General features: G+C 39.5%; 2 protein-coding genes across 2 annotated transcripts; both read right to left on the bottom strand.

Moving 5' to 3' along the window:
• Positions 1 to 208: 208 nt before the first annotated feature.
• LOC126376945 (cytochrome P450 4C1-like) lies at positions 209 to 9336 on the bottom strand. Its single transcript, XM_050024494.1, has 8 exons — positions 9177 to 9336; positions 8453 to 8542; positions 6982 to 7167; positions 5993 to 6189; positions 4641 to 4704; positions 3229 to 3573; positions 2027 to 2206; positions 209 to 360 (listed from the first exon to the last, which is right to left on the bottom strand). The coding sequence occupies exons 1-8, from the start codon at positions 9334 to 9336 to the stop codon at positions 209 to 211; spliced, it is 1374 nt and encodes a 457-aa protein (XP_049880451.1).
• A 1675-nt stretch (positions 9337 to 11011) lies between these two features.
• On the bottom strand, positions 11012 to 27117 carry LOC126376944 (MICOS complex subunit Mic60-like). The gene is made up of 18 exons (XM_050024493.1): positions 27073 to 27117; positions 26183 to 26382; positions 25038 to 25234; positions 23822 to 23896; positions 22818 to 22981; positions 22497 to 22623; positions 21695 to 21858; positions 21137 to 21262; positions 20489 to 20561; positions 19676 to 19767; positions 18199 to 18309; positions 17424 to 17541; positions 16499 to 16642; positions 15484 to 15587; positions 15070 to 15171; positions 13164 to 13249; positions 11526 to 11720; positions 11012 to 11079 (listed from the first exon to the last, which is right to left on the bottom strand). Exons 1-17 carry the CDS (start codon positions 27115 to 27117, stop codon positions 11543 to 11545), a joined length of 2106 nt encoding a protein of 701 aa, XP_049880450.1. The 3' UTR covers positions 11012 to 11079; positions 11526 to 11542.
• Positions 27118 to 27810: the final 693 nt, after the last annotated feature.

Here is a 27810-nt window from a genome sequence, read left to right as displayed (position 1 = left end):
TTTAATCTTTCTGCATTACTTTATTTTTACAAAAGTAAGTACAATGTATTATCAAAAAGAAAGCTTGGAATTAACACTAATTACATTAATTATAAAAATATTTTTATAGTTTGGTTTGTCTAGTAAAATTACATTAGCTAAAATAATAGATAACTAAAACGATATAATTGACTATCTTGCTTGTTAATTAAACAGTGACTTCACTATCCTATCTCCGTTCAATAGTAATGTAATGGCCAGAAGCGGGCCTGAGCATAAAATCTAATTTGAGTCGCAGCCTGGTGTGGTCTGCAGTTATCCTATACCGCCGTATGAGATGCGCTAGCGATGTCTTCAACGTTAACATGGCGTAGGCTTTACCTGGAAATAAATATTGTTTACTGACCGCCATAAGGTGAATGAGCACCTAAACGAGTCGCAGGAGCCGCTCGCGCCGAAGTCATCGCATTTTTCGGTAAAATGCGCGTCGTACCGCGCAGATAGGTGCTTTTTTTTTTGACGTGACTTATTGTAGATTTGCCGCAGATGGCATTAACTACTTGGCCGGACAAATGGGGAGCGCTGAAGGCTCTCACCCGGTACAACGTTTAAGACGACAGGCCTGAGGGTGCCCAGTTGGGCGCGAACCTCGGCTCAGGGCGTCGTCTGAGAGGAAAAATATTTGAAAGAATTAATCGACCCTAGTGGGTCGATAGCGATAAGCGCTGAATGAGGGAAATCGTCGACCACGCCGGCGGGGTCGGTATCGGGGACCTGAAGTGTTTGGTGTCGCGAGCTGATTGGCTGCCTCTATGGCTAGAGTAATCGGGTCGTCGGGATCGTATATTACGTCCTTCGGACGCCGATACTTTTCAGTACCGTCCCTAAGCGGAATGTACTCGGAAGCCACAACTACCAGGGGATTTGGGTGGTGCGGAGCAGATAGGTGCGCGACGTTGTATATATAGGGAATTAAATCCCGATCTCGCCTCGTCAAATTTGTCGAGATCAATCCCGAAGATATGACGAGATCCATTTCGAGATTGACGGGATTGTGCGAATCTCCTTGAGTTATACTTTTTGTTTTGATTATGCTGATTTCCAAAAACTTAATTATTTAGTTAGTAATATTGAAGAATAAAGGGGTTTTGTTTTCTTTTAAAAACTATTTTATTTTAATGAATCTCACTGTCACAAACAAGCAGTTTTTATCGTTTTCAACCAGGATGGATGGAACTTTACATCGAGTTCTTAACTTTACCGCGAGATCCCGAAATTTTTCTTTTGAAATTTCCAATCCGCGGGATCTCGAATTTGCGATGTCGAGTCGGGATTGTATTCCCTATATGAGTCCCTATGATGTCATACAAAGATTTATAAAATGAGATGACTTCGGCGCGTGCGGTTTCTGAGGCGCTTATAGGTGCGCGTTCTCGTTCACCAATAAGAAATAAACATGCAGTGAACATGTGTATAATAAATATTTGACAGCCAAGCAAGGCTCAATCTTGGATCGCTGTGTGTGATATGCTACTGGCCATCAAGATATTTATGGTTATTTTAAAATGTAAAACGCTTTAAATAAAGAATACTATTGATATTTTTATCAAAGGGGTTAAAAAGCACCATCCAAGTAATTCATCTAAAAAAGCAGTAAGTATTGGAATTTGACATTTGCGCATTGCGCGTATCTGTAAATGTCAAAAAGCAATATTGCTTTTTAGATGAAATGCTTCAATATGGCCTTTTTAAGGATAGTTTGTTAAACCGCTTGCATGTTAATTCCAATTTGTTTTTCCATCTCTCCGGTGACAGTAGTCACCCTAGTGGGTTGATAGCGATAAGCGCTGATTGAGGGAAATCGTCGACCACGCCGGCGGGATTGGTATCGGGGTCCTGAAGTGTTTGGTGTCGCGAGCTGATTGGCTGCCTCTATGACTAGAGTATTCGGGTCGTCGGGATCGTATATTACGTCCTTCGACATTAAACGACTATCAGTGGATTGATGTTGACTGAAATGTATGTATTATTATTACTCAATACTAACCAATACACATCCTCTTGCCAATACTGAAGCCCCCGAAGGCTGCGTGCAAGTCCGGCAGAGTGTTAGGCTCGAGCCAGCGCTCCGGCCGGAACGCGGCCGCATCTGGGCCCCACTCCGGCCCGCGGTGGATGCCCCAGAACGACACGAACACTGTACTACCCGCTGGCAGCGTGTATTGGGCTGAAAGTATGTACGGTCATGAGTAATAATATGTATACAATTTAAAACCATGTCACATTAACTTTTTTGACAAATTAAACCGTAAGTCTCATTAAAAAATGTCAAATATGACACTGCGATAAGGTTCTAAAGTGGGTACGTGATATTGCTCATGACTGTACAGGATGCTAGTGACTCTGGCAAAATGTAATGAGCTGCAATTGGGTAACTTTCTAGGTCAAGGATTATTAAATACAGACAGATCTAAAGGTGTAGTTTTTCTATTTAACTTATTTACGAATTTTAATAAAGAAAATAATAATAAGTACGACATTTGACACGTTTTTCTATGACGTCACATGTTGCTTTTTCATAGAAATCCCATGGTAATTTCGTGTAGTAAAAAGTTACTGATTTGACTAGTTGGAAATTACTTTATTACAGCTATTAGTTATTAGAGATAGATTGATGCATTTGGGTAGTTTTCTAGGTCAAGGATTACTAAATACAAACAGATCTAAAGGTCACATAATACGTTTTCTTTTTTCTATTTAACTTATTAATGAATAAAGAAAAATGTAATAATAAGTACGTCATTTTGTCACGTCTTTTTATGACGTCACAGTGTGCTCTTTCTTATAAATTCCATGGTGATTTCGTGTTTTGACATTTAGTAAAGTTACTGATTTGACCAGCTGGGAAGTACTATATACAGCTATTAGTTATTGAACAGAATTGGTCCACCTAATCTCGGATACATCAGCCATTTCTGACATTCGTGCCGTTATCAGCCCGTCGACTAGAATAGTTTATCATAAGAAGCAGGTAAGTCATACAACCATTATTTTACCGTTTGCCACCTTATGCGTAAGTGCGAACAAGACAGACAGTCCACGCGTTCTCACCAGGCCGTTTAAGACTAATGTAAGACCCAGAGGGGATGAGATCGGCGCTCGATACGAATTGGTGCGGGGCGGAATCTTACCGACCTTTACGTAGTTTTATTCTTTATTCTATTGTAACAAGGTAAAAAAAACACTTACATATTTCAACATCCTTATCGACGTCTCTGGCAATGATAGTCCCGATGGGATACAGCCTGATCGTCTCATTGATAACCGCTTCAGTATACGTCATTCGACACAAGTCATCTTTCGTGACATCCCTGTCGGAATCTTCGAATATTTTCGACATTTCCTCGTACACCTTCTCTTGCACTTTCGGATACGAGCCGAGAGTAAGGAATATGTATTGGAGAACCAAAGCCGATGTATCTTGACCTGCTACTAACATTGTGTCGACTTCCTCGCGAATGTCTTTGTCGTTGAAAGCACCTTTTGTGGCTGTAAGTTCCAAGATTAGTTGGAGGAATGGTTTGAATCGCTTTCCTGGAATAAATTACAGTTTCTTTACTGGAAGTGCTTGGAACCTAATACGTGACTCAAAACTGGTGCTGATGTTAGACACCAAATTTTTTTTTCTTAATTTAACACTGATGCTAATTCTAGAATACGCCATCTAATTTTATTTTGTAATACCTGTCATTTTCTTAACTGCTGCAAAGATAGGGACGGGTGTAACGTAAATAAAATTAGATAGTGTTTACAATAGGAATAGCACCTGTTCTAAAAACTAACGTCGTCTTTTTCCCTCACTTGTCGTAAGAGAAGGACGCCATCAGTTTTAGAGCTGTCAAACTAAAATTAAGTTTGTGTCTGCTGGAATCGATGTCATTATCTACCTTACCTATCCACTTATCGATATGTCGTGAGCCAATCGGTGAACTGAGGGGTCAAAAAGGCTACATTTAAGTAATTTACTCATCTAAGAAATCAATATTTATAATTCGACATTTGTTGATTCATTATTGCTCTTTGGATGAACTCCTTTAATGTGGGCTGTGGCCTTTTTAGTCCCTTAGCTAATTCTAATTATTATCAACTTAATTAAATGAAAATATCCATCACAAGTAAATATTATTATGTCAAACGTAATCCTTTGAACGATATGGCGGGTATTCAACAGACAAATCACGAAATGTCGGCACAATTTGATAGTTTTTTTTTTTAATTCTTAAATACGTAGGCTATTTGTTTGCTAGGGTTATTAATTTGCACACTAGATTGACAATAAATTATTTTTAATATTGTATATAATTATGTTAATTTTAATATTGTATATAATTTGCACACTAGATTGACAATAAATTATTTTATTTAATATTGTATATATGATGCACGCCCGATTGGGTTAAATTGTACCTAAGAACTGTATTTTTTCTTTTTGTAATGTAACTATGACATCTTTTTTTTTTGGACTGTACAATTGCAATAAAACACTTTTTTGACATCGTGATCTGCCTAGGCAAATCGTTACGACAGATATAATAGGGTATTTGCTTTTATATTGTTTTACTTAAGTAAGCTTTTTAATATGTTTCGTAACAAATAGTTACCTGTGTCATCATTGTTGTTGTTTTGGCTATCGTGAAGAAATTGTAATTTTCTTTTCTCGATAATCTGTAAAGTTAACAAAATTAAATAATACGATTAGGTACAATGGTGCTGATTCCGTACATACCATACCATTTTATTTTAACTTATACCTGTCATTTTCTTATCCGCTGAAAAGGAATGAGACGGGAAATCGACAGGCTTAAAATTAATGGGACACACGTCAATTTTAGGCACAAATCTATAAAGAACCTTCTAAAAATTTTACATTGGTCAATACCCCGACAGAATTAAGTTGACAGAACATGTCAAACTGTTGGCATACCAGCGAGAGACATATTTGATTAGCCCAGGCCCTTCATTCATTTTAAAATTAACATTTGTCAATCATCTGTCTCCGAAATGACAGTTACCTATAAGTAACTGAAAATAAAATTAAGTGTCTGCAGGAATCGGGGCTTTTACCTATCCATCGATAGCTCTCTGAGATAGATAAGTACGGTCACGAGCATTAATATGTATACACTTTGGTACCATGTCAGATTAACTTTTTTACAAATTGAACTGTAAGTCTCACTAAATGTCAAATATGTTAGTGCGACAGAGTTCTAAAGTGGACCGGTACATTATATTGCTCATGACTGTACTTTGTCAAAACTAGTAGGTACTAGTAAAATTGTTTGTAATGAGGCACTTTGAGGGCTACGTTCCTCAAAAACAATATAGATGGCGCTGTACAGATTTTCCTTAGTTAACCTTCTAATCTCATGGATAATAAATATAATGCATCTTTTATCTTTGTTTTTGGGTATAAATGATGACCCTTTTTATTACGCCCAGGCACAATTACATCTTCCACCCATTATTATTCTGATCAAAATAAAGAGAAGCAATATGCATGCTTGCATGTCATAGCATCTAATATTAGATAAAGCTACTAACATCTAGAATAAGTTTACTAACACATATGAGACATGTTTCGTGAAATAAATAAATTATTATTATATTTTATTAATATAGGTTGGTAGCAACATAATTCTATATATAGGTGGTGGTGTGGTAGGCGGTAAGGTGGCGGTGGTGATGGTGGAGTTGGTACAGAGAGGAAGCAGAGGGGCGACTACTACGTTATCGGCACCAGCCGGGTCTGCATGACAACCGCGCCGCACGCGACGCGACTCATAATGAGCGCTCCGACCAATAGCCGTTTGACGTCCATCTACGTAGATAGCATTCGTATCGGTTATTGGTCCAAGCGCTCGACATAACTCGCGCCGGCAGGTACCGTGATCGGCACACGCAAATAACTGCTCGGACCTTTTTCCCCTAGCAGACTATTGAAATCCAAACTTACATCACTAGAAGTATTATGCAGCACTTTGATGAGTTTATCCTCTTCTCTCTTCATAGAAGTCCAGTTGTAAATGAAGTCGAAGTGTAGCAAGGAGTTAAGGAACCGACGGATGATAATGCCGAGCAACTTGTGACATGCCTCGTTGAACTGCTGGTCTATTGACGTCTCCCCATCTGGTGATATGCCGAATGCTGTTTCTGTATGGTAAAAAAGTTTGTATGAAATAAAGAAACTGAAACTCAAAATTATTTTTATTCAGTCGACAAAATAGTTACACTTTGAATGCCAATTTTTACATAAATATTTTTTTGTCGCAGGTTTTTTGTGAGGAGCTCGGTGGCGCAGCGGTAAACGTGCTCGGTCTGCGATTGTTGAAGTTAAGCAACTTGGGTGACCACAAAAAAAAAGTTTTCATCTCGAGCTCCTCCGTGCTTCGGAAGGCACGTTAAGCCGTTGGTCCCGGCTGCATTAGCAGTCGTTAATAACCATCAATCCGCACTGGGCCCGCGTGATGGTTTAAGGCCCGATCTCCCTATCCATCCATAGGGAAGGCCCGTGCCCCAGCAGTGGGGACGTTAATGGGCTGATGATGACTGCTGCTTGACACAACTGGTAAAGCCGAGGAAAAGTAGCTGCAAGAAAAACCTCGGCACAGGGCCCTAAATAGACTACTTATACACCTACGTCTGACCGCTGGGCACAGAGCTCACCTCAAACAGTTGAATGGAGCATGCTCCAATGTACCGAAAATAAGTAGATATCTCGAAGTTAATGTCTGAGAACATCTGGTTAAAGACCTTTTTGAATTTACACTTTGACCTCCTTACCAATAAAAAAGAAACCAGCTGTGAACGTGTTTATAAAAAAGTACTTGACAGCCATGCAAAGTTCAATCGAATTATTTAATAGTTGGATTCAATTTCGCGAAAAGCGAAAATAGCTATACACACGTTATTGGTAAACTAAAGTAGGTATTTTATGGTACTTACCATAAATAGTCTCAAGGAAGGTAAACCCTATGATTGCACCAGCATCAAATTCCTTCCCCTCAGCGTAAACAGCTAGCCCATCAGATAACTTCCTGGCTTGTTTATTGAATACTCCTTGGAAGGTGTTTAGGACTTGAGGACTGAAAGCTGGGTTCAGCAGCCGACGATGGTGGAGCCAGGTCGGCACTGGAATTTGAAGTCAGTTTTGTCAAGAAGTCACTATACTTAGTCCGTGTAGTAGTCGTGAACGCAAAAATATCCTAGAATCCTTTGTCTTTTTGCAAATACGCGAGATCTCGCCAAATTTTTTGGGATCAATCCCGGAGCATAATATGACGAGTTCCCATTCGAAATTAACGGGATTAGGCGAATCTCCTTGAGTTATATCTTTTGTTTTTATATCCTAACTTTACACTTTTTTTATGAACTAGACGGGAATTTTCGGAATCCCGCGGGATTGAAAATATCAATCTCGAATTTGCTATCTCGCTTCGGGATTGCATTCCCTAGTGACAAGTAAGTTCTAACAGGATACTTGCCGAAAAACATAATATTGTAGGATATTTTTCCGTTTACGGTACTGATACTCACTGAAAGATCCACCCCGAGCAAATAGTACTTAACAGCTTTTTTGCGTTGTTGTGGTATTATTTGCTTCTTTTTCTGTGTACAGTGTTCGTTAATCTTTTTCTTTCTTTTTCTTTATAAGTTAAACTTACTTACTTTTCGCAGTAAACAGCCCATTCCCCACCCAAGAGCCGAGGAAGTCATAAATGTAGTTCTTCCCCAAACACGCATTCAATACCGTTACTGCGTCCTTTGGTTTTGTTATTACTGTAAATAAATAAAAATATACGATTACAAAAATACTTACCTACTTAGTTGCACTTCTCGACAGCTATGAAAAAAAAAAACACACACAGATTAAAATTTTGTGCGCCGCAAGGCAAACATGAAGAACTTATAATGTGAACACTGTCATCTGTATTTATATTACTCATGTTTAAGCAAATAAATTATCTTTATCTTTATCTTTATGTTTCAGTCCCATGGTAATAGGGGGCGAATCAGGTTAGGTAAGCGTACCCTGTGATAAAACTTGTTATCGCTAGACAGATGATGAATTGCGTAATATTTTTTTTAGTGGCAAATCATCATCATCGTCATCAGCCCATCAACGTCCCCACTGCTGGGGCACGGGCCTTGCCTATGGATGGATAGGGAAGATCGGGCCTTAAACCATCACGCGGGCCCAGTGCGTAGCGACTGCTAATGCAGCCGGGACCAACGGCTTAACGTGCCTTCCGAAGCACGGAGGAGCTCGAGATGAAAACTTATTTTTTTGTGATCACCCATCCTATGACCGACCTTTGCGAAAGTTGCTTAACTTCAACAATCGCAGACCAAGCGCGTTTACCGCTGCGCCACCGAGCTCCTCAAAGAGAGGAGCGAATACTTTAAAGTTACTTACAGAAGTGCGGGCGCATATTGAACCAAGCCGATGTGATGCCATCATTGCGGTTCGCTTCATCAGATAATTCGATTATAAAGTTCAACAATTCTGGAAGAAAGAAGAGTAAGAATAAACTTTGTACTGACACAACAAAATTGTGAAGATGGTATTCTCGATTGATCGATTCGATTTCTACTTTTCCTTCTGCTTAAATAGCTACCTACGTACTAAATTCGACGTATCAAACCTAAATCAATATTTTATCTACCTATTAAATTTTTACTCCAAGGTACTAAACGACTAAACTATATTGAAAAGCCGATGTTTCTGAAAACTTTGTTCAATAATGTTATTTATTTACATTGCATGACGAATATACCTATATAATTAGAAGATACAAATGCATGGGATTAACTGTATGGGAACTGATATTAGACAGTCAAATTACTAAATTGTATAACAACATTTTTAAAGAACGTCTAGGGCCCTGCAGCTGTTTTTCCCCGGCTATACAGGTTGTGAGAAGCGGTTTTAGGCGGATGAGACGTTCGTTATGTAAAAAAATAAATGTCGTTTCAAAGTGTGACTATGTTACTTAATGAATAAAGATATTTTTGAATTTGAATATAAGTAGTCACTAAACTAGGTATGCCTGCTATGCTAAGTACCATCCTTGTAAGTTTAAGTTATGTATGTGAGACTGTTAACGAAAATTATATTAAAATAAAATTATATGACTTACCAGAGCTATCAGTACCGAAGACTTTGTGCGCATGTCCAAGCAAGGGAAGACCACCCGGAAACTCCGGAATTTTTGCCGCCAATTCCAACATCCGCCGCCGTTTCCACCACCATTGCAAATACGCGCCAAACAACAACACGAATACCACGATTACCAACATGGCGCGACTTTCAAAATACGAATGTGTTATTTATTTATTTTTTTAAATTTCCTAAATTGTTTTTTGATTAAAATTTTACGTTACTATTTATTTTTTTAATATCTCTTTTTAGAGATATGTGTTAACATTTTTTTTCTAAATGAAGAATATTTATTTCGATTCTAATCGAAATGAAGGCAAGTACCTAATTTAGTAATAAAAATAAATGTAATCTTATTCTACAAACTGACTTTTCCATATGACTGGATTGATAAATGTCTATAAAGGTTTAAATTCATTTTGATGTTTCTTTTAAATTATATAGCTTCCTATCGAAGGGCGTGACCTTACTTTAAGTATTTTAACTTGTTTAATATAAGGTAAGGTTAGGTAAACAGCGTATCACAGTGAAAGAACATTTTATCAATGAGGGACTGTCCAGATTATGTTCCCCAAAAACAATATAGATGGCGCTGTTCAAATTTAACGTGATACGCTTTCTTAGATCAATTGCTTCAATGTGGCCTTTTTGTGGGATTTGGATTTTAAATGGCATCTGGGCCTTACGACCATATGACTGCTAACCTACAATGACTATGGAATTCCATTAACACGCCGGCTCAGACCTACCTTAACCTTTTTAAGGACATCTCCGATTTGCCCAATGTACAATTAAAGAGCAAAAGCGCAGTCACTGAACCCAGTGAATTATTTGTAAACAGTGGTGAAATTATGAACCATTAGTTGTCATAATTATAAAATTTATGTTTTTGTAGGTGATTTTGGTCTATTACAGAAACAACATGTAACCAAGAGGTCTTAATTGCAACCAGTTAATTTATTACTTTGCAAGAAACTGATTGGACTTTTGCACCTTATCGTACCTACTTTAATGCGAATGCATTACCGATGACCATTCAAGTGCCAGTGGAAGCAATTCGTATTAAAATATAATACCTAAGTACTTAAATCCAGAATGTATGTCAGCCCAAACGGACGAATAAGGCTTATTAAAAAAACGGGTTTCGAGAAGGTCTCACCCTTGTCGTCTCCCAAGCTCCATAAGAAGATGTTGCTTTATGTTATCAATTAAACGAACTGAACGGTTGATACGTGTAAAAGTGTTTTTGTCTGTTGGCAAATCTAATAAATAAATACTCTTCTAACTGACGTCACTATGTGTAATTTCAGTTCTACCCTCTCCCACGTGATAAGTGGTGAAAGCCTTGAGCCCTATTGCCATCTTTCCTTCTAAATCATTTCTTCTCCTTTCTTTTCTTCTTCTTTTTTCTTTTTTTTTTCCTTCTTTAGAAGGACGTACATTAGCCAAATCTGTCCTTAGAAAAGGTCTAGTACGATCCACTCTGAACCAGCGTGTAAAAATAATTAGACTCTGCTTACCCTGATGGAAAGTAGGCGTGATTTTATCTATGCATGTGTACGTAAATGTCTGGATAATGTATGGAAATATCATGTGTTATTTTAATGTGAGTTTAGCCTTCCGTCTTTCGACGCTCAGTCCCGTAATGTGTTAAATCCTATAACAAAACTTAACGACGAAACCATAATGAAACAAGGTAATAGTATACATTAAGTATTCATTAATAATCATAATTCATTAATTTAAAAAATATATATCGTACAAAAACAATTGTCATCAAAATTGGTAAGAATACAAATCTAAGTATAACCTTTAAAAAAACATTGTAAAATTTACAAAACTTCGAAGGAGTTTATATTATAAAGGGGGACTTCGAAGCGACCCTGAAAATGAAAAATAGAAGTTATTTAACATAACATTTTATATCCTTTCACTTCATAGCATCACGCCTCTATTGCCAAAGAAGTAGGCAGAGGTGTACATAAACAGCCTATATACGTCCCACTGCTGGGCACAGGCCGCCCCTCAATCAACCGGAGGGGGTACCTATCGTATATACACACATACACACTCCTCGCCATTATCCGCCCATAATCCTTAAAACTACGTTATATCAATTAACTATAATAAAAACATGAATTCCAAGACATAAAAACGAATTGAGTGGTCTATAGCCTAAACCGGGATTCAAACCCGTGACTCTACATCCTGTGTAAGTCTAACTAAGCTATCACGGATTCAAGTTATATTAAGTATATAGTATTTATATTTTTGTGCTGCCCCTTAGTAGACATGCTTATTTTTTTGATAGATATAATTTTAATCTCACCCGCCAGTCACCCGAGACTAGATATACTGTAGACACAGCCGTGCCGCGTGCGCCAATATGGCTTCCGCGGCTTGTCTCGTCTGCACGTGCGCTCGGGCGTCGTTGTACCACGCCTCCGCGGCACCACGCGACGCGCCTTCTAACGCGTCGACATAGCGCACTGCCTTCGCCATGTTACCCTTTTCCACAAAGTATCTGGAACAAGCAGATATTGGGCTTGACAGTGTCAGAAGTCATCTGCGGCCGCGATTTGGGTCTGCTATCGCGCGCGGCGCGAAGTATGTTGCGGGTTGCGACCAGTAGTCGCGGTGAATGTTATCTATTTAATGTTATTATTTATTTGTATACCTATTTGTTCATTGTTTATGTAATATGACGTGTATAAAGTGTTATTTTTATCAATAAATGATGTCTAACAGCTAAACGTAGAACAGCTATTGCTCGATGTTCGAGACAAACGGCACGGGTCTGGTATCGCGCGCGGTGCGTAGTATATCGCGGGTTTCGGTCGATAACTTTTTGTTTTGTAACTTGTAACTTTTTGTTAACAAATAACCCATACGCCAGAGTTTCCAAGCGGCTCGAAGCCTCCATCTTGGCTTGGTTGGTCGTTAACGACTAGGACCTGACAAGTACCAATAGCGGGTACTGCACTGACCACAATTGAAGAAGAAAGAAGTAAGAAACAAAGTACTTATTTATTATCAGAGGACGCCACAGTAACAATACAAACACAGTAGGAAAAAAAACTTACACAAAATCACAATTATTAACAGAAACGTAAAAGGAACAGAAATTAGATGTTGACTTAAATTATTTTCTTCATAACATAACATAACAAATTCTTTATTGCCCAAACAGGAAATTACAAAACAAAAGAGAAATAGACAGAGTAGGCGGCCTTATCGTCTTTGTCTACAGCCTATATACATCGCACTGCTGAGCACATGCGTCAATTAAGTGGAGGGTATGGAGCATAGGTACTCTACTACGCTGCTCCACTGCGCTGCTCCACTGCGGGATGTGGGGAAGACTCTTAATAGACAAGAAATATCAACTTGAAATATGAAATAATTGGGACCACGACCCTGATTGTCAACAATATAAAAATACGGCCTTCAAAAAGTTACTTTCATATCAAACTTGTTCTCAAAATCTGAAGGTAGTACCACCTAGTAGTAGGTAGGTGGGTGGGGATGCCCGTTGACCTAGAATCTCGAAATTTGGCAAAGGAAGGTCACTTAATCAATATATAAGTTTACGTTTTTTGACCAAATTGGAGATGTCCTTAGAAAAGGTTTAGTACGATCTACTCTGAACCGGCGTGCGTGTATGAAGCGATTGATGAATGTGGAGGAAGCAAGAGAAGTGTGTCGGTGTCCCTAGTTTGATTAGAACATTACGAGCTGATCTTAGCTTATCTGTGCTTCGGAAGGCACATTTATACTTAGTGATGTAAGTACCTACATAGTCGTTACATGAGCCATGTCGGGGGAATTGGCGGCTCAATAATAACACTGACATCAGGGTTGCTGAGGTTAGTTATCCACACAACCCACACGATAGCAGTTAGAAGATTTACGCCGAGTTTCAGACAGAGATAGCTAGTTCTCTCTGCTCTGTCTGCCTGCAATATACCTGGCTCTTTGTAGCAAGTCGAAGGTATCCAGATGTTCAAAAGACTCTACTGGATTGTCCAACTCAGCTTGCGGGATAGTTGAGAGCTGCAAAAGGAAATATTTAATTAAGCATTGACAAACTATACAGGGTGCTAGTAACACCGTACCGAATACAGAGGGGAATGATTCACACCAGGATCCTCAGTGATATAAAGTGAAATTTTCCGTTAGAATAAATTCATGAAAATTTTTTTTTTTTTACTATTTTCATTTCTATACTTCTGCGACAGAAAATTCCACTTGATATTAACTCAGAATCAGGGTCTGAATCATTACTCAAAGGTTTCGTTACGATTTCACTAACATCCTGTATACAAATAGACTCACATACACTAAGGCCTTTTTTTAATCGTGTTGTAAATACGTATATATTATATCAAGTTATGTACTAGTAGATAATATAAGTACGTTCCCAAAAAAATAAATGTTATGGTTGTCTCTCTCTTGGGTCGGTCCCTCATATCTGAGGATCGTGGTCAGCATCAGGGTTGCGAGGACCCTTCATGCTGACTCTCTTGGGAAAATAGAAGCAGTGTCCCGTTGCCTTCTGCCCCAGACATTTTTGAAGTTATTTAAACTCCAAGGCCGCTGTTGCCTCTACGGTCGGTTGCCCGACCGGTGGTATGGTTATACCGCCATTGCTCGGTCGCCAGAGCCTCGTCCGTTATCTAGCAGGGAGCACCGCGGCGTCCAGTGGACACCGCCGCCAGCGACTCATAATGAAGCACCGACGCGCGCAGGTGAGGTTGGCAGTTGGGCCGGATATAGGTGTTCTTTCCGTTCTCCCCTTACTCCAACATACAACGTACAATGTCGTAACACGCCGTCATTGGCGACAAGATGCGCGGCGGACACTTTTTTACTTGGATTAGTACTCCATTTGTTATACGAGGTCAATGTAATTAAGCTACTTTCCAACTAGTCAAATCAGTTACTTTTTAGTAAACGTCAAAACACGAAATTACCATGGAATTTGTATGAAAAAGCACGCTGTGACGACGTAGAGACACGTGATAAAATATCGGGCTCATGTTACGTTTTTCTTTATTAAAATTAATAAATTAGTTAAGTAACTAGGTACAAAAAGAATGTCTTCTGTCAGTTTTAGACGTGTCTAATTTAGTAATTAAAATTCCATTTTTTTTTTAACGTTGGGAAATGCATTACGCATACCACGCCGCCCGGGGGGGGGGGGGGGACGTGGTTATGTGGGACTCCCCGGGTGTCGCCACCCGGTATACCCACTAAAACCCAACGGTGTTCCTCCTTGCCGCCCTGTGACGGGGATACGGGAACGCAATTGCACACAACCGCGTCCCCGCCGTAATTAAAATTCCATAAATTATCTTTGAACAAGCCTATTATAAACTTATGTTAAACTTACTTATAATTTTACGTAAGTATAACCCGCTGTTTTTTTTTATACAAAATTACGTATATAGTTGTTTTATTATCTTAATCAGCCTGTGCCTTTGGCTCGCCAGACCCGGCGTGCAAGGTCAGTTTGGCTACGAATGAATAGACTAGTTTCCAACTAGTCAAATCAGTAACATTTTACTAAAAGTCAAAACACGTAAATATTATGGAATTTGTATGAAAAAGCACACTGTGACGTCATCGAAAAACGTGATAAAAATGTCGGACTTATTATTACGTTTTTCTTGACTAAAATTCAAAAATAAGTTAAATAGAAAAAGAAATGCTTTTCATTACTTTTAGATCTGACTTAATTAGTGATCAGAATTTCATAATTTATCTTGAACCTAGTACACAATTGCTTTGATGTGGTGTTTTTAGACCCGCAGATTTTAAGACATGTCTGGTTAATGGTGATAATAAGCAGGTAAGTAGTAGAAAAATGTTACCCTCATGAAGAGAAACATGGACTGCAGCCAAGAGAACGCGTACACGGGTAGCGCTGAGCCCTCTTTCTCCACCATCGAGACACTCATAGCAACACCCTCCATCTGCGAACAAATCACCAATGTCACTTTCACTCGGCTATACAGGTTGTATGAAGCTGCAGTAGTTTTAGGTGGATGAGACGTTCGTTTCATCTTCCGATTTTTGCAAAACAAAATGTAGTTGGAACATAAGGAATACTGAACTATTTCTTAATAATAATTAACGCTATTTATAAAAATAATCTGAAATGAAACTTCGATTTAGTCGAATGATAAAATACAATACAAATAAGAATACTTTTTTTATGTGTATTTATATGAAGTCAAGCTGATATTTGTCTTGAAAATAATATAATGTAAGTAAAGGTAAATTACCGATTTATAATTTTTCCGGAGAGTGCTCTCTGGCGTAACTCCATGACCCCAAACGTCTTCAGGGATAGACTCCAAAACTGTCCGCACTAACTTGTCACCGTCGGCTATAAAAAATATTATAATTTACTTTGAGGAAAACTTACAGCCAAAATGGCTGAAGAAATGTATATACCTTATTGATTGATTGTGCTTCTCTTGTCACTTTTGTAATTGTTTTTAGTGTTGTGTTTATATGTGCAATAAAGCGTTTTTGTATTGTATTGTATACCTAAATTTTTTTAAAATAATTAGCAGATATTAACTAGGGGCTAAATATATAATTACAAGTCTCCATCTAATAGTGGTTAAGTTACCCTTTAACAGTCATAAAATAATAAAGTCATAAAGAAGCAAGTAAGTAAATTATACATAATTGAACGTTCCCAAACTAGGGCTTATCACAAACTATACTAACACATAACATAATTTTAGAATATTTATACATACATAAACATAAACTCACGCCCGTAATCCCAAATGGGGTGGGCAGAGCCACAAGTAATCAAAGACAACTTGCAGCCACTGTTGATACGAAGTCCTAAGATGGATATGATGAACCTTATGGTGATAAGGGATCAGCCTATCGCCCATAACATTAGTCCATCATGTTAGAGGACGCAATCCCTCTGTCGGTTTTTACGACATGCCCGGGAAGACAAGCAGCTGAACGTGTTCTATGTTTTTTATTTGCTCCCAGAACAGCATAGAAGCATATTTATATTTATATTTTATTTTAAAGCAATTTTGTTATTTATCTTTATTATTTTTTATCTTTTATTATTGTATTGTATTATTTAAATATTTATCTGTTTGTAACTCGATGGATCTTGTGTCTGAAATAAATGTCTATTATTATTATTATAACTAGGGCAGTCAAAAATAATGTTTTCGCTATTTTTCAGTTTCTCAATGTGGCAATATCAACAGATAGACTCGCGCTACTAATCCTTTTCGAAAATCACTAGGAGCCACAAACCTTCTCCAGTGTTTTCGGCGAGTGTCATCAACTCCCTCTCAACATTGACGTATCTGTTGGCCTTCCTTGTAGCTCGGAGGAGGGACGAACCAGCCGCGTACAACAACTGGGCACGCTTAGACTCGCGTTCCGCTTTCAATCGCTCTGTATGAACACCATAATATATTATCATCATCATCATCAGCCCATTAACGTCCCCACTGCTGGGGCACGGGCCTTTCCTATGGATGGATAGGGAGATCGGGCCTTAAACCATCACGCGGGCCCAGTGCGGATTGATGGTTAGTAACGACTGCTAATGCAGCCGGGACCAACAGCTTAGCGTGCCTTCCGAAGCGCGGAGGAGCTTCAGACGAAAACTTTTTTTTTGTGGTCACCCATCCTATGACCGGCCTTTGCGAAAGTTGCTTAACTTCAACAATCGCAGACCGAGCGCGTTTACCGCGGCGCCACCGAACTCCTCAAATAATATATTATACCTCTTTAAAAATAGATTGATTAGAATGACAGCTCTCAGAACAATATCTTTATCCGACTGCGGCGAAGCAAAAAGGAGAATTATGTGTTTGACCGCTATGTATGCATGTACATCTGTTCCCTTCTGAACCACTTATCAGAATTTATCAAATGAGGTGTCGCTCGCAGCGTCATAAGCGTGTGGTCGTTATAGGCTATAACTTGTTATAGCTATAGGCGTTGACGTCACGCTAAATTCAATGTAGCGCCCTCTAGAGGAAACAAACTGAAGAAGAAGAAAATCCTGATATCTCTTTCGCACTGGCTGTATACTATCTTTCTGTCAAACTGTCATTCCAAACGAGTTATTTTGGGTAGGGTAAAGGCCCCTTAGACGCCGATTAAGGAGACGCGTCGCGCGATAAATTGCTCAAACTTTAATTTATATATCTCATAAATTATTTATTACCATTAAGTTTTGCTTCCACTATCATTAAGCGTTGTTGCATTTCCCTAAGTTGCATATCGAATATCTTCTTCTGAGCTGCAACCGCTTCTTCCACTTTCTTTTTTAATTTTATTGTCGTCTGAAAAATAAAGCATTGAATATATCTAATGAAAGCAGATAATATAAACTAAGATTAGTGATTATCTAGAATATTTAACAATATTTTGGGTGAATGTCAAAATTTCAAATTTGGTGGCGAAATTTCATATTATTTTTTCGTGAAAAATTGGGTTCCGACGTGAAAAAGATCCAAAAGGATCCTTTTTCATGTCGGAACCGAAAAAATTGTATGAAAGTTCGCCACCAAACTTGGCACATTTTGATATTCACCCTTTTAGGTTTATTTTTAAAAGAACGTCTTTTGACCAACCGGAGGGGGTATGGAGCATACTCCACCACGCTGCTCCACTGCGGGTTGGTGGAGGTGTTTTTACGGCTAATAGCCGGGACCAACGGCTTAACGTGCCTTCCAAAGCACGGAATCATCTTACTTTTTCGGACAATCAGGTGATTCAAGCCTGAAAAGTCCTTACCAAACAAAGGACAGTCTCACAAAGTGATTTCGACAATGTCCCCATCGGGAATCGAACCCGGACCTCCAGATCTTGAGGCTAACGCTCTAACCACTAGACCACGGAGGCTGTTGCACTTGGTATTAACTTATAATTAAGAGCTGAATTCACCAAAGTTTTCGTTACGATGTCACTAACACCCTATATATTATAAATGAACCAACCTCCCTCTCCTTTATCTCCAGCATCCTAGCCAACGCACTCTCGTGTCTCTCTCGTTGTTTTCTCAGCTGTTCCTTCAATTCCGCATCGTGGTCTGCTCTCAATTCGGCGTACTGTATTCAAAGTAAACTATATAAGAAGTGTCAGAACGGAATTTATCGGCAGGTCTCTGATACCGACCCCGCCGGCGCACGACGATTTCCCTCAGTCAGCTCTTATCGCTATCGACCCACTAGAGTCGATTCATTCTTTCAAATATGTTTCCTCTCAGACGACGCCCTGAGCCGAGGTTCGCGCCTAATTAGGCACCCTCAGGCCTGTTGTCTTAAACATTGTACCGGGTGAGAGCCCTCAACGCTCCCCATTTGTCCAGGCAAGTACCTAATGCCATCTGCGGCAAATCTACAATAAGTTACGTCAAAAAAAGGAATTCTATCTCGACTGATACATCACTATGCTAATGTACGTCACAACATTGGCTTCTGTACTTTGACAAATCTAACTCGTACTGAATAGAGTAGAATAGAAATTCTTTATTATAAAAGGACGCCACACACAAAGACAACTCAATGTCATCACTTAAAAATGTTCACAAAACAATTACAAAAAGCATAGAGGATGTTCAAAAGAATTATCATAAGGTGGTGGTGGACGTCCTGAGATAAAAGGGCCTCACTCAGCACAAGTCGCGGCGTAAAACACGACGCTGGTATTATGTGGACCCTGCTGGGTGAGGCACGGACGTCGCGTTCCATAAATATACTGTACTGCGCATTGAAGCTACTGTGAAATGATAATATTAAAAAAGGTCTTCTATACAGGGATTTGCCATTGATTGATTTGATTTGGGAACATTCCCAGCAGTAAAAAGACGGAAAACTTATTTATATTTAAATAGAGCGTTATTACCTAATCTTTAGACAGATAAAGCCAGAGTATAAGAAAGAATAAAATTAAAAAGAAAAGCAGCCATTTGTTTCGTTCGCCGCGTAATTCTCACTTCCGTTCCCGCCTTTTCTGTTTACTTACTTTTTAAATTAATAATTAATTAGTTCTATACTACGAATATTATTTATTCGTAGGTTCTATAACATTTCGATTTATAAATAATTTATATTAAGTAATTCTATTTAATAGTATTTTAAATCATTAAAATACTTTTAAATTATAGGCCCATTTGTTTGGACGATAAAGTGTCGGTAAATTCCATCGTATTCCCACTTTGGACACATAACCGGAACGGTTCTGTGTAATAGTTTTTACTATTCCGATTTGGCCCATGGATTTCGTACTATCTAATAATGGTAAGTAGATACTAAATCAAGTCATGCTATGTACCTAAACATACTTACATACAATAAACGGGTAAGCAGAGACTATGGAATTCCACATGCTTCGATCCTGACACACTTCACTTGCTTCCTCCAAATTCATCAATGCAAATTTTAATACCTGCAACTATTTTTTATTTCTACTCACCATCGAATTGTACTCTCTATCCAGTTCACCTAAGGCCTTCTTGAATTCAGCCATAACTTTCTGGTCTCTTTCTTTAGGTGGTAGATCAATCACTGTTGGTGAAATTATCATTAAAAATGTTATATATATTAAAGCAGGTGTAACAATTAACATACAAAAGATACATACATACATAAACAGACTATATACGTCCCACTGCTGAGCACAGACCTCTCCCAATCAACCGGAGGGGGTATGGAGCATACTCCACCACGCTGCTCCACTGCGGGTTGGTGGAGGTGTTTTTACGGCTAATAGCCGGGACCAACGGCTTAACGTGCCTTCCGAAGCACGGAGGAGCTCGAGATGAAATCTTTTTTTTGTGGTCACCCGTCCTATGACCGGCCTTTGCGAAAGTTGCTTAACTTCAACAATCGCAGACCGAGCGTGTTTACCGCTGCGCCACCGTGCTCCTCTATACGTAGTATTATTCCATAGAATAAGGAAGGTTTACTGTTATGACGTAGTAACTATTATATAATCTATGCATATGATCTGTACTTACTTCTCTTCCTGTAGTGAAGTCAGACCGAAAACGAAACTGGAATATCCCATACCCCTCTCCATACCCCTTCCGGTTGATTGTATACTATAGGCTGTTTATGTTATGTTTATGAGTTAAAGCGAACGCGTGGGATTTTATAAATCATTGTAGTAAATCCATATGCAACGTCGCGCACCTATCATACAAGTATTTAGCCGCAAAATGCTTCGGCGCGTACGGCTCCTGTCGCGCGTTCACCTTTTAGCAGAAAGAATAAAAATAATACATACATGCAACAGCTCTATTGACCCTCTCTGTCATTGCCGCGTCGGACGCCTTCACTATAGGTCTCAAATATTCAACCTAAAAGAATGAATCCATGAATGAATGAATGAATGAATTGTAGAGCACTGAGAGCGTTGGGGTCAGGATCTGGAGATACGGGTTCGATTGCTGATGGGAGGGGGCATTGTCGAAATCACTTTGCGAGAGTGGCCTTCGGTAAGGACATTGCAGGCTTAAATCACCTGATTGTCCGAAATAGTAAGATGATTTCATACTATTTATTTCAGTATATAGTCGTTGATATACCTCGTGGGGGCCTTTGGCGGCGCAACAGTAATCCTCACATCAGCGTTGAAGAAGTAGGTCATTGATCTCACAACCAGTGGGTTTCCTTTTACCGCCAATCATTTTAAATTTCGAAATTCTCTTTCTTTGTCTGGACTCCAGGTCTCCACCTCCACCCGTCGTACCGTAGTGTTTCCATAAGATTAATTTGAAGGATTGACTTATGATGGTTTCGCGTCGCGCCTCTTAAACCTTACTATTTATGGCACAAGGCTCAAAACGTCGATAAATCACGCGTTTCATAATAGGCTGTTTGGCCGGTTTGGCACTCGCTCTAGCGGGCACTGCTTTAACCAATAGATACTCACATATTTCTTACTGGTGATGAGGAGGAAGTCGGCGTCTCCAGTGATCTCCGGGGTGTTGCTGTAGTAGTCCAGCTCTGGGTACATGCTCGTGGTCTGACTCATGTATACCTCCAGCAGACTTTCCACCTGGTTCATATAGTTATGCTTTAGTTTTGAAAAAGAAAATAGTTATTTTCTATCTTTCATGATAAAAAGAATCCAATGTGTTACCTAACGCGTAAGTACGAGCGAGACACAGTCCGTGCACTGTCCCCCTTACTCCTTAGCGGCTTATGGCCATTTAAAACTAAAGAAAGACCCAGAGGGGGTGAGGTCGTCGCTCGATACGAATTGGTGCGGGGCGAAGAAGTACCGATCTTTAAACAGTATTATTCTTTATTTTATTTTATGAGTATCTTTCCATCTGGCTCTCGCCGAAATCAACTATACAATCAGATGCCTCTGTAAAACCCAGACCCGTCAAATCTTCAAGTTCGGTAAGCGGATTACATGAAAACGAGGAATGGGCAGCGCTGAGGGCTTGCTACGACTACTGGAATAAACAAGGCAAACCCTCACAATCTGCCATTGTTGATCAACGGCGGTAGACTTCTGGTTTTCTTGCTCGTATTCTATGCGCATCCTCTGGATCCTGTCTTGGTAATCCTGCAGCATGTCCCTGGTGATCTGCAGCCGTTCCTCCGACGCTTGGCAGCCACACTCGATGTAACGGGTCAGATCCTCTGTATAAGAAGATTAATTTGCAAGTATTGGAATCACCTGGTTCCGTATGTAAGATGGTTCCGTACCTCGCATGTCAGGCACATTTAAGGTCATAGTCATAGCCAACTTACACGATTCTGCTATCACTCGACTAATATTGACAAAAGTTTAAAGTGACAAAGTTTATATTGACAAAATAAATTAGCAAGACAGGTCGGTATCAGCAAGTTTCCTGTCATCAGACTGCTTGGTAATTGACCACCAGCAGTCGTTTTAGTTTCGGGGTGTGTTGAGTGGAACCGGTGTTGGAGCCAGAGTCCTGTGTGGGCATAACATGAAACCGTACAGTAGTAGTCTTTAGAAAACCACATCAAATATAATAAAATTGACACCAGGGTTGATGAGGTCGGTCGTCGATTTTACGGGCTCTATGATTACCAGACCAGTACTTAGATAAGAGCTTCGGGGTCACGATTTGCCACTTTCTGGAGCTCACGGGTGCGATTTCCAGTGACAAAAATTGCCCCCTAGTTCGGTTAAGATATTACTAATTGCATCAGTTATTCGTAAAGATAACTGTGTGCTGCTTTAAATATAGTATTCGTTAAAAACATGACAAGATGAAGACGAACTATCTAATAGCAGAAAATGACCTTACTTAGCTGAGCGATGGGATCAGTGGTGTTATTCAGAGACTTCTTGACCAGGTCCTTTCTATCCTCCATCTCAGCACGAAGCTTCTTCAGACTCTTGACGCAGAACTTACTCATGTTGCTTTTAACCAACTGAAAACAGAGTAGATACAGTGCATCTACTATTACTATACATAAGAACTCTGTATGTCTGTTACCTATTGACACGCCTAAATCTCTGAACCGATAGAGATGAAAATTATTGGTATGAGAAGCAAGACCTTCCTAAGATATGAGATAGTTTTCACCCCTTTCACCCCCCAGTCCAGCATAGAAGCTCGACCTACCTTATTGTAATAGATGCAGGCGTCCCTAGCAGTCAAATAGTTATTGATGATACTGTCTCCCAAGTCTTTGAGGCATTCTTCCAGCTCGCAGATATCCTTGGTGATGACTGGCGGAGGTAGCACATCGCACGGGGAGTCTTCTTCAGTTAGATCGTCTTCGTCTTCTATACAAACAGCAGTAAACATGTTTTAACATAATGTATATGTGTGTCGTAGATTTTACCTGAATAAACTTTTTTTTTTTTTTTTAAACTTTAGTTTATCTCCTCTTTCGGAGGGTATTTGCCAGAGACACGGGTCGCAGACCAAGTGCCACTGGAAGGAGGGTACAATAATTAAGTATCTGTGCCTTCAGTCATGATTTCAGTGTCGGAGGATAGGAATTTGCGTACTATCCGACAGGTGTTAAGGATGGCTGCTTTCTGCATGATGACATACGTGTTGGCAGGAAGACCTAGCATTTTCAGACTGTGGTGTAGGTGCTTGGGAATCACCCCCGTGGTGGAGAGTACCAAGGGTACAATATATACCTTTTGTAAATTCCAGATTCTGAGAACTTCTTCCTTTAATTCAGTGTATTTTATTATTACTATTATTTTTTACGAAGCTTATATAAATAGTGGAGTTGGAAGAGGAAGACTTAGGCCACCAAACCGCGATCAAATTCAGGATATTTCAAAGAATGGTCGTAGAAAATAAGTAGGTAGGTTATATTCTAAACCGGCGAGCATGTAAGGAAGTTTGGAGAGTCGAAGAAGTGAAATCATCTGGGGGGTTAGTAAGGCCACATCGAAGCAATTAATCTAAAACAGCAATATTGCTTTTTAACATTTGTTAGCATTGCGCACTTACTTTTATACGCGCAAAGGTCAAATTTTTTCGTTCATTTTTTCGTTCGTTCGTTCATTCAGACGAATTGCTTCGATGAATCCACTTGAAATAAGATTCATAATTTACGGTTCCGTAAAACTCGGAATCAAGTCATCGAATCGACACGTACTTACCATCGTCCTCGTCATCTTCGTCATCATCATCACCTCCTTCACCTTCATCGGCTTCAGCGGTGCTGGCAGAGTCAGCTGGCGACAAAACGACGTGCCTATAGCCTAGAGTTGTCACATATCTACCTAAACTCCAGAACCTTGTTACCTTTTCATACTTCACATTCGCTAAGGTTTTGATTCAATTTGTCAAAATAATGTTGGTTCTAAACTTCTAAGCTTATTTAGATATGACGACCGCGCCGACGCCCGGCTAACACGTTTTTTTTTTCTGGACAATCGTCGTGTCATTTAAAATCATTGGTTTAGGCTATTAATACTTGCTGCTAATCGTTAAGCTGAGCCAAAGACTTTAGGTGGCTTGAAAACTCGTGGAAATGGGTTGGCTACAAGTCCAAATACTTCCGAGTATGCTCCATACACTCTTCGGTTAATAGAGAGGAAGCCTGTGCCCGTGGAATGTATTTAGGCTCTTTAAGTTGATAAAAGCATAAACGAGGAAAGTTATGAGTATGAATTTGGATCGTTAAAGGCTACGAATAAATAATAGTTAAAGTGGTAGGGGACGACCCTGAGAAGGTGTGGATGTATGTGTCTGAAAGGTGTGAGTACTGAAATGACTGACAGAAATGAATGGAAGAGGAATACCCTTAGGTTTATGTAACGTAAGTACATAATTATATTATTATAATATTTGTAAGTGTGTAAACCTACTTATACATCATCATCATCAGCCGTACGACGCCCACTGCTGGACATAGGCCTCCCCCAAGGATCTCCACGACGATTGGTCTTGCGCTGCCCGCATCCAGCGGCTTCCCGCGACCTTCACCAGATCTTCGGTCCACCTTGTAGCGGGCCTACCCACTGAGCGTCGTCCGACACGTGGTCGCCATTCTAGAACCTTTCCGCCCCATCGGCCATCGGTTCTCTTCGCTATGTGTCCTGCCCACTGCCACTTCAGCTTTGCAATTCTCCGAGCTATGTCGGTGACTTTAGTTCTCCTGCGGATCTCCTCATTTCTGATTCGATCGAGCAGGGAAATACAGGGAAGTACTTATACATACGTTTCTTATATTACTTATTCTTTCTCACCATGCGGGGTTGGCTGGAATAGTCTCTATCAGAGACAAGCCCATCTCTGGTACCTATTTTGTTGTCCTTGTTAATTTTAGTAATGTGTGTACAATAAAAGAGTTTATGAGAAATGTTGACTAACTTATAGCCAAACCCGGGCCTTCAAGCGAGCACTCTCGAGGCCCCTCCTCCATGAGGCTCAAGAGGTACTTCTTGACACGAGCCCCGAAGAAGACTGCGTTCTCCATTATTGGATAATTCTCCTGATAAATCACCGCTATAATGTCATCGAACCACGACATATTGATGGACAGCCAGTCGCGGACTTCTGGGTTATTTCTGCAAAGATTATTTATTTGTTATCCTAAATCTGTTTGTACGAGGCGTAGTAGCTAAGTCCGAATCCAGGCACATGCTTAAACCAACAATTTTCGATTTCATATTTGGATTCAATTCGATACTATCGATAGTATTGCTTCTGTCTATTGGAAGAACAAGCGATAGGCTATAACAACCTTACAAACAAAAAATAAACCAGGGTGGGTTTAAGTATTTGACAGCCAAGCAAAATTGAATCCAATTATCATACAATTCGACTGAACTTTGCTTGGCCGTCAAACACGTAAACCCACGTTCATCCCTGGTTTATTTTTTTTATTTGTAAGGTGGTAAACTTATTACCTAAAAAAGATAAGAATAAGAATCATTTGTTGTGAAACTGTGTAAAGTACAAGGACGTAATATTACAGAAGATGTTATGCAATAGGAAATTAATTCAATAATAAAATTAAGAATTACACACTGACTGACATTAGCCAATTTAATATATTATTATTAAAATACTAATTTAAAATAATCGAGGTAAACCCGGAGAAAAGTGCAGGGATGTACTTTATAAAGGGCTATTATAACACTCCATGGTCACGCCGTCAACCGTAAGTCATCAAGATGTTTGGCAAGCCGATCCCTAGGGAGGAGCAAGTCAAATATCTCGCCGTAGGCCTTGTCTTAGACAGACGTCTAACTTTCAAGGCCCATATCAAACGTGTGCGTGATCGCTATGTTCAATTATAAATGATTTAAGTTTGTTAATTCTATTTAATAATATTTCAAAAAAATAAAATAATTTTAAATAGGCCCATTTGCATGGACGATAAAAGAGCAGGTAAATTAATAGTCCATTATATAAATTCCATCGTTTACATTGCGATACCTAAGTACTTGCAGATAATCTTGCTTCTTGTAAAATATGCGTGATCATGACACTCGGGTATTATGACAACTCACTTGGCATAAACAGCGAATGACCCGGTAAGCATAAGGAAAGCGACAGTTCCCCAGAAGTAGAAGTCATTCTTAGGCGGTGGGCAGGGCTTCGGCGGCTTAGGGCACGGATCTCGGGGCTTATCTTTCGGTTTCTTATATTGGTTGTGAACGGTGCTTCTGGATAATTGTACCACTTGCAACTCTACTGGACTCCGGCGCAGCTGTTGGGGCGATAAGACATGAACAATGGCCACGAACAGCCTCCGTGGTCTAGTGGTTAAAGCGTTAGGCTCGCGATCTGGAGGTCCGGGTTCGATTCCCGATGGGGATATTGTCGAAATCACTTTGTGAGACTGTCCTTTGTTTGGTAAGGACTTTTCAGGCTTGAATCACCTGATTGTCCGATAAAGTAAGATGATTCCGTGCTTCGGAGGGCACGTTAAGCCGTTGGTCCCGGCTATTAGCCGTAAAAACACCTCCACCAACCGGCTTTGGAGCAGCGTGGTGGAGTATGCTCCATACCCCCTCCGGTTGATTGAGGGGATGCCTGTGCCCAGCAGTGGAACGTATATAGGCTGTTTATGTAATGACCACGTGTCATCATCTCATTTATCGCATTCGAATATAAATAGTTATACGTAATACCTATATTTTACTTCACGAATAATATATTCATGTAAATACTTATAAAACTATTTATTCGTCGTTCACATTTAAATTTTGTTAGAGAACGCATAGTGAGGTACTTGAGTTTTACTGTAGGTATACCTGGGAAGATAAATTCAATGAATTCTATTTCTTTTCTTTAGCCAGAAAAGACGCCAGAAAAGATCAAGACATCTTCGTATTTGAGTATTAAGATGACTAAGTATTAATGTTCTTAAAAAAAAATCTTTTTAACACAAACTTACCAATATTGTCGATGTCCGGATCATATAAGGACTAATACGAAACATAGTAGAAATAAACTTAATTCATTTAAAACATCTCAAATAATCTTAACAAATATAAATGTTTTGACACTTCAAATTTGACGGTGGAAATAAAGACATTTCATAGAAAAATAAATCAAGAAGAGTATCTATGTCCCAGGCTCCCAGTGTTCTGGTAGGTATATTAGGATTTAATAAAAAGAGATTTCACTTACTTACAGAAAATAGCGTCTGTTACAGTGACTTTCCAGGCTACGTTCTACGTTAACGTGATAATTACCTATTTTTTCATTGCTCGGGGTACACAATCATACAAAAATATAATGTGACGTGGAACTCGGTGGCGCGGGCGCAGCGGTAAACGCGCTCGGTCTGCGATTGTTGAAGTAAAGCAACTTCCGCAATGGCCGGTCATAGGATGGGTGACCACAAAAAAAAAGTTTTAATCTCGAGCGCCTCCGTGCTTCGGAAGGCACGTTAAGCCGTTGGTCCCGGCTGCATTAGCAGTCGTTAATAACCATCAATTCGCACTGGGCCCGCGTGATGGTTTAAGGCCCGATCTCCTTATCCATCCATAGGGAAGGCCCGTGCTCCAGCAGTGGGGACGAAAGTAAGGATTTCAGAAGTATTTTTTTTGTTTTGTTGAATAGAATAAATACAGATCTAAAAGTTAATACCAATTTATACTTCATCAGACTTAACTTTGGTAAATATCCC

The sequence above is a fragment of the Pectinophora gossypiella genome, chromosome 22 (genome assembly GCF_024362695.1).
Source record: "Pectinophora gossypiella chromosome 22, ilPecGoss1.1, whole genome shotgun sequence".
NCBI classification, from domain to species: Eukaryota; Metazoa; Arthropoda; class Insecta; order Lepidoptera; family Gelechiidae; genus Pectinophora; species Pectinophora gossypiella.
This window is presented reverse-complemented; position numbering and strand designations above follow the sequence as displayed.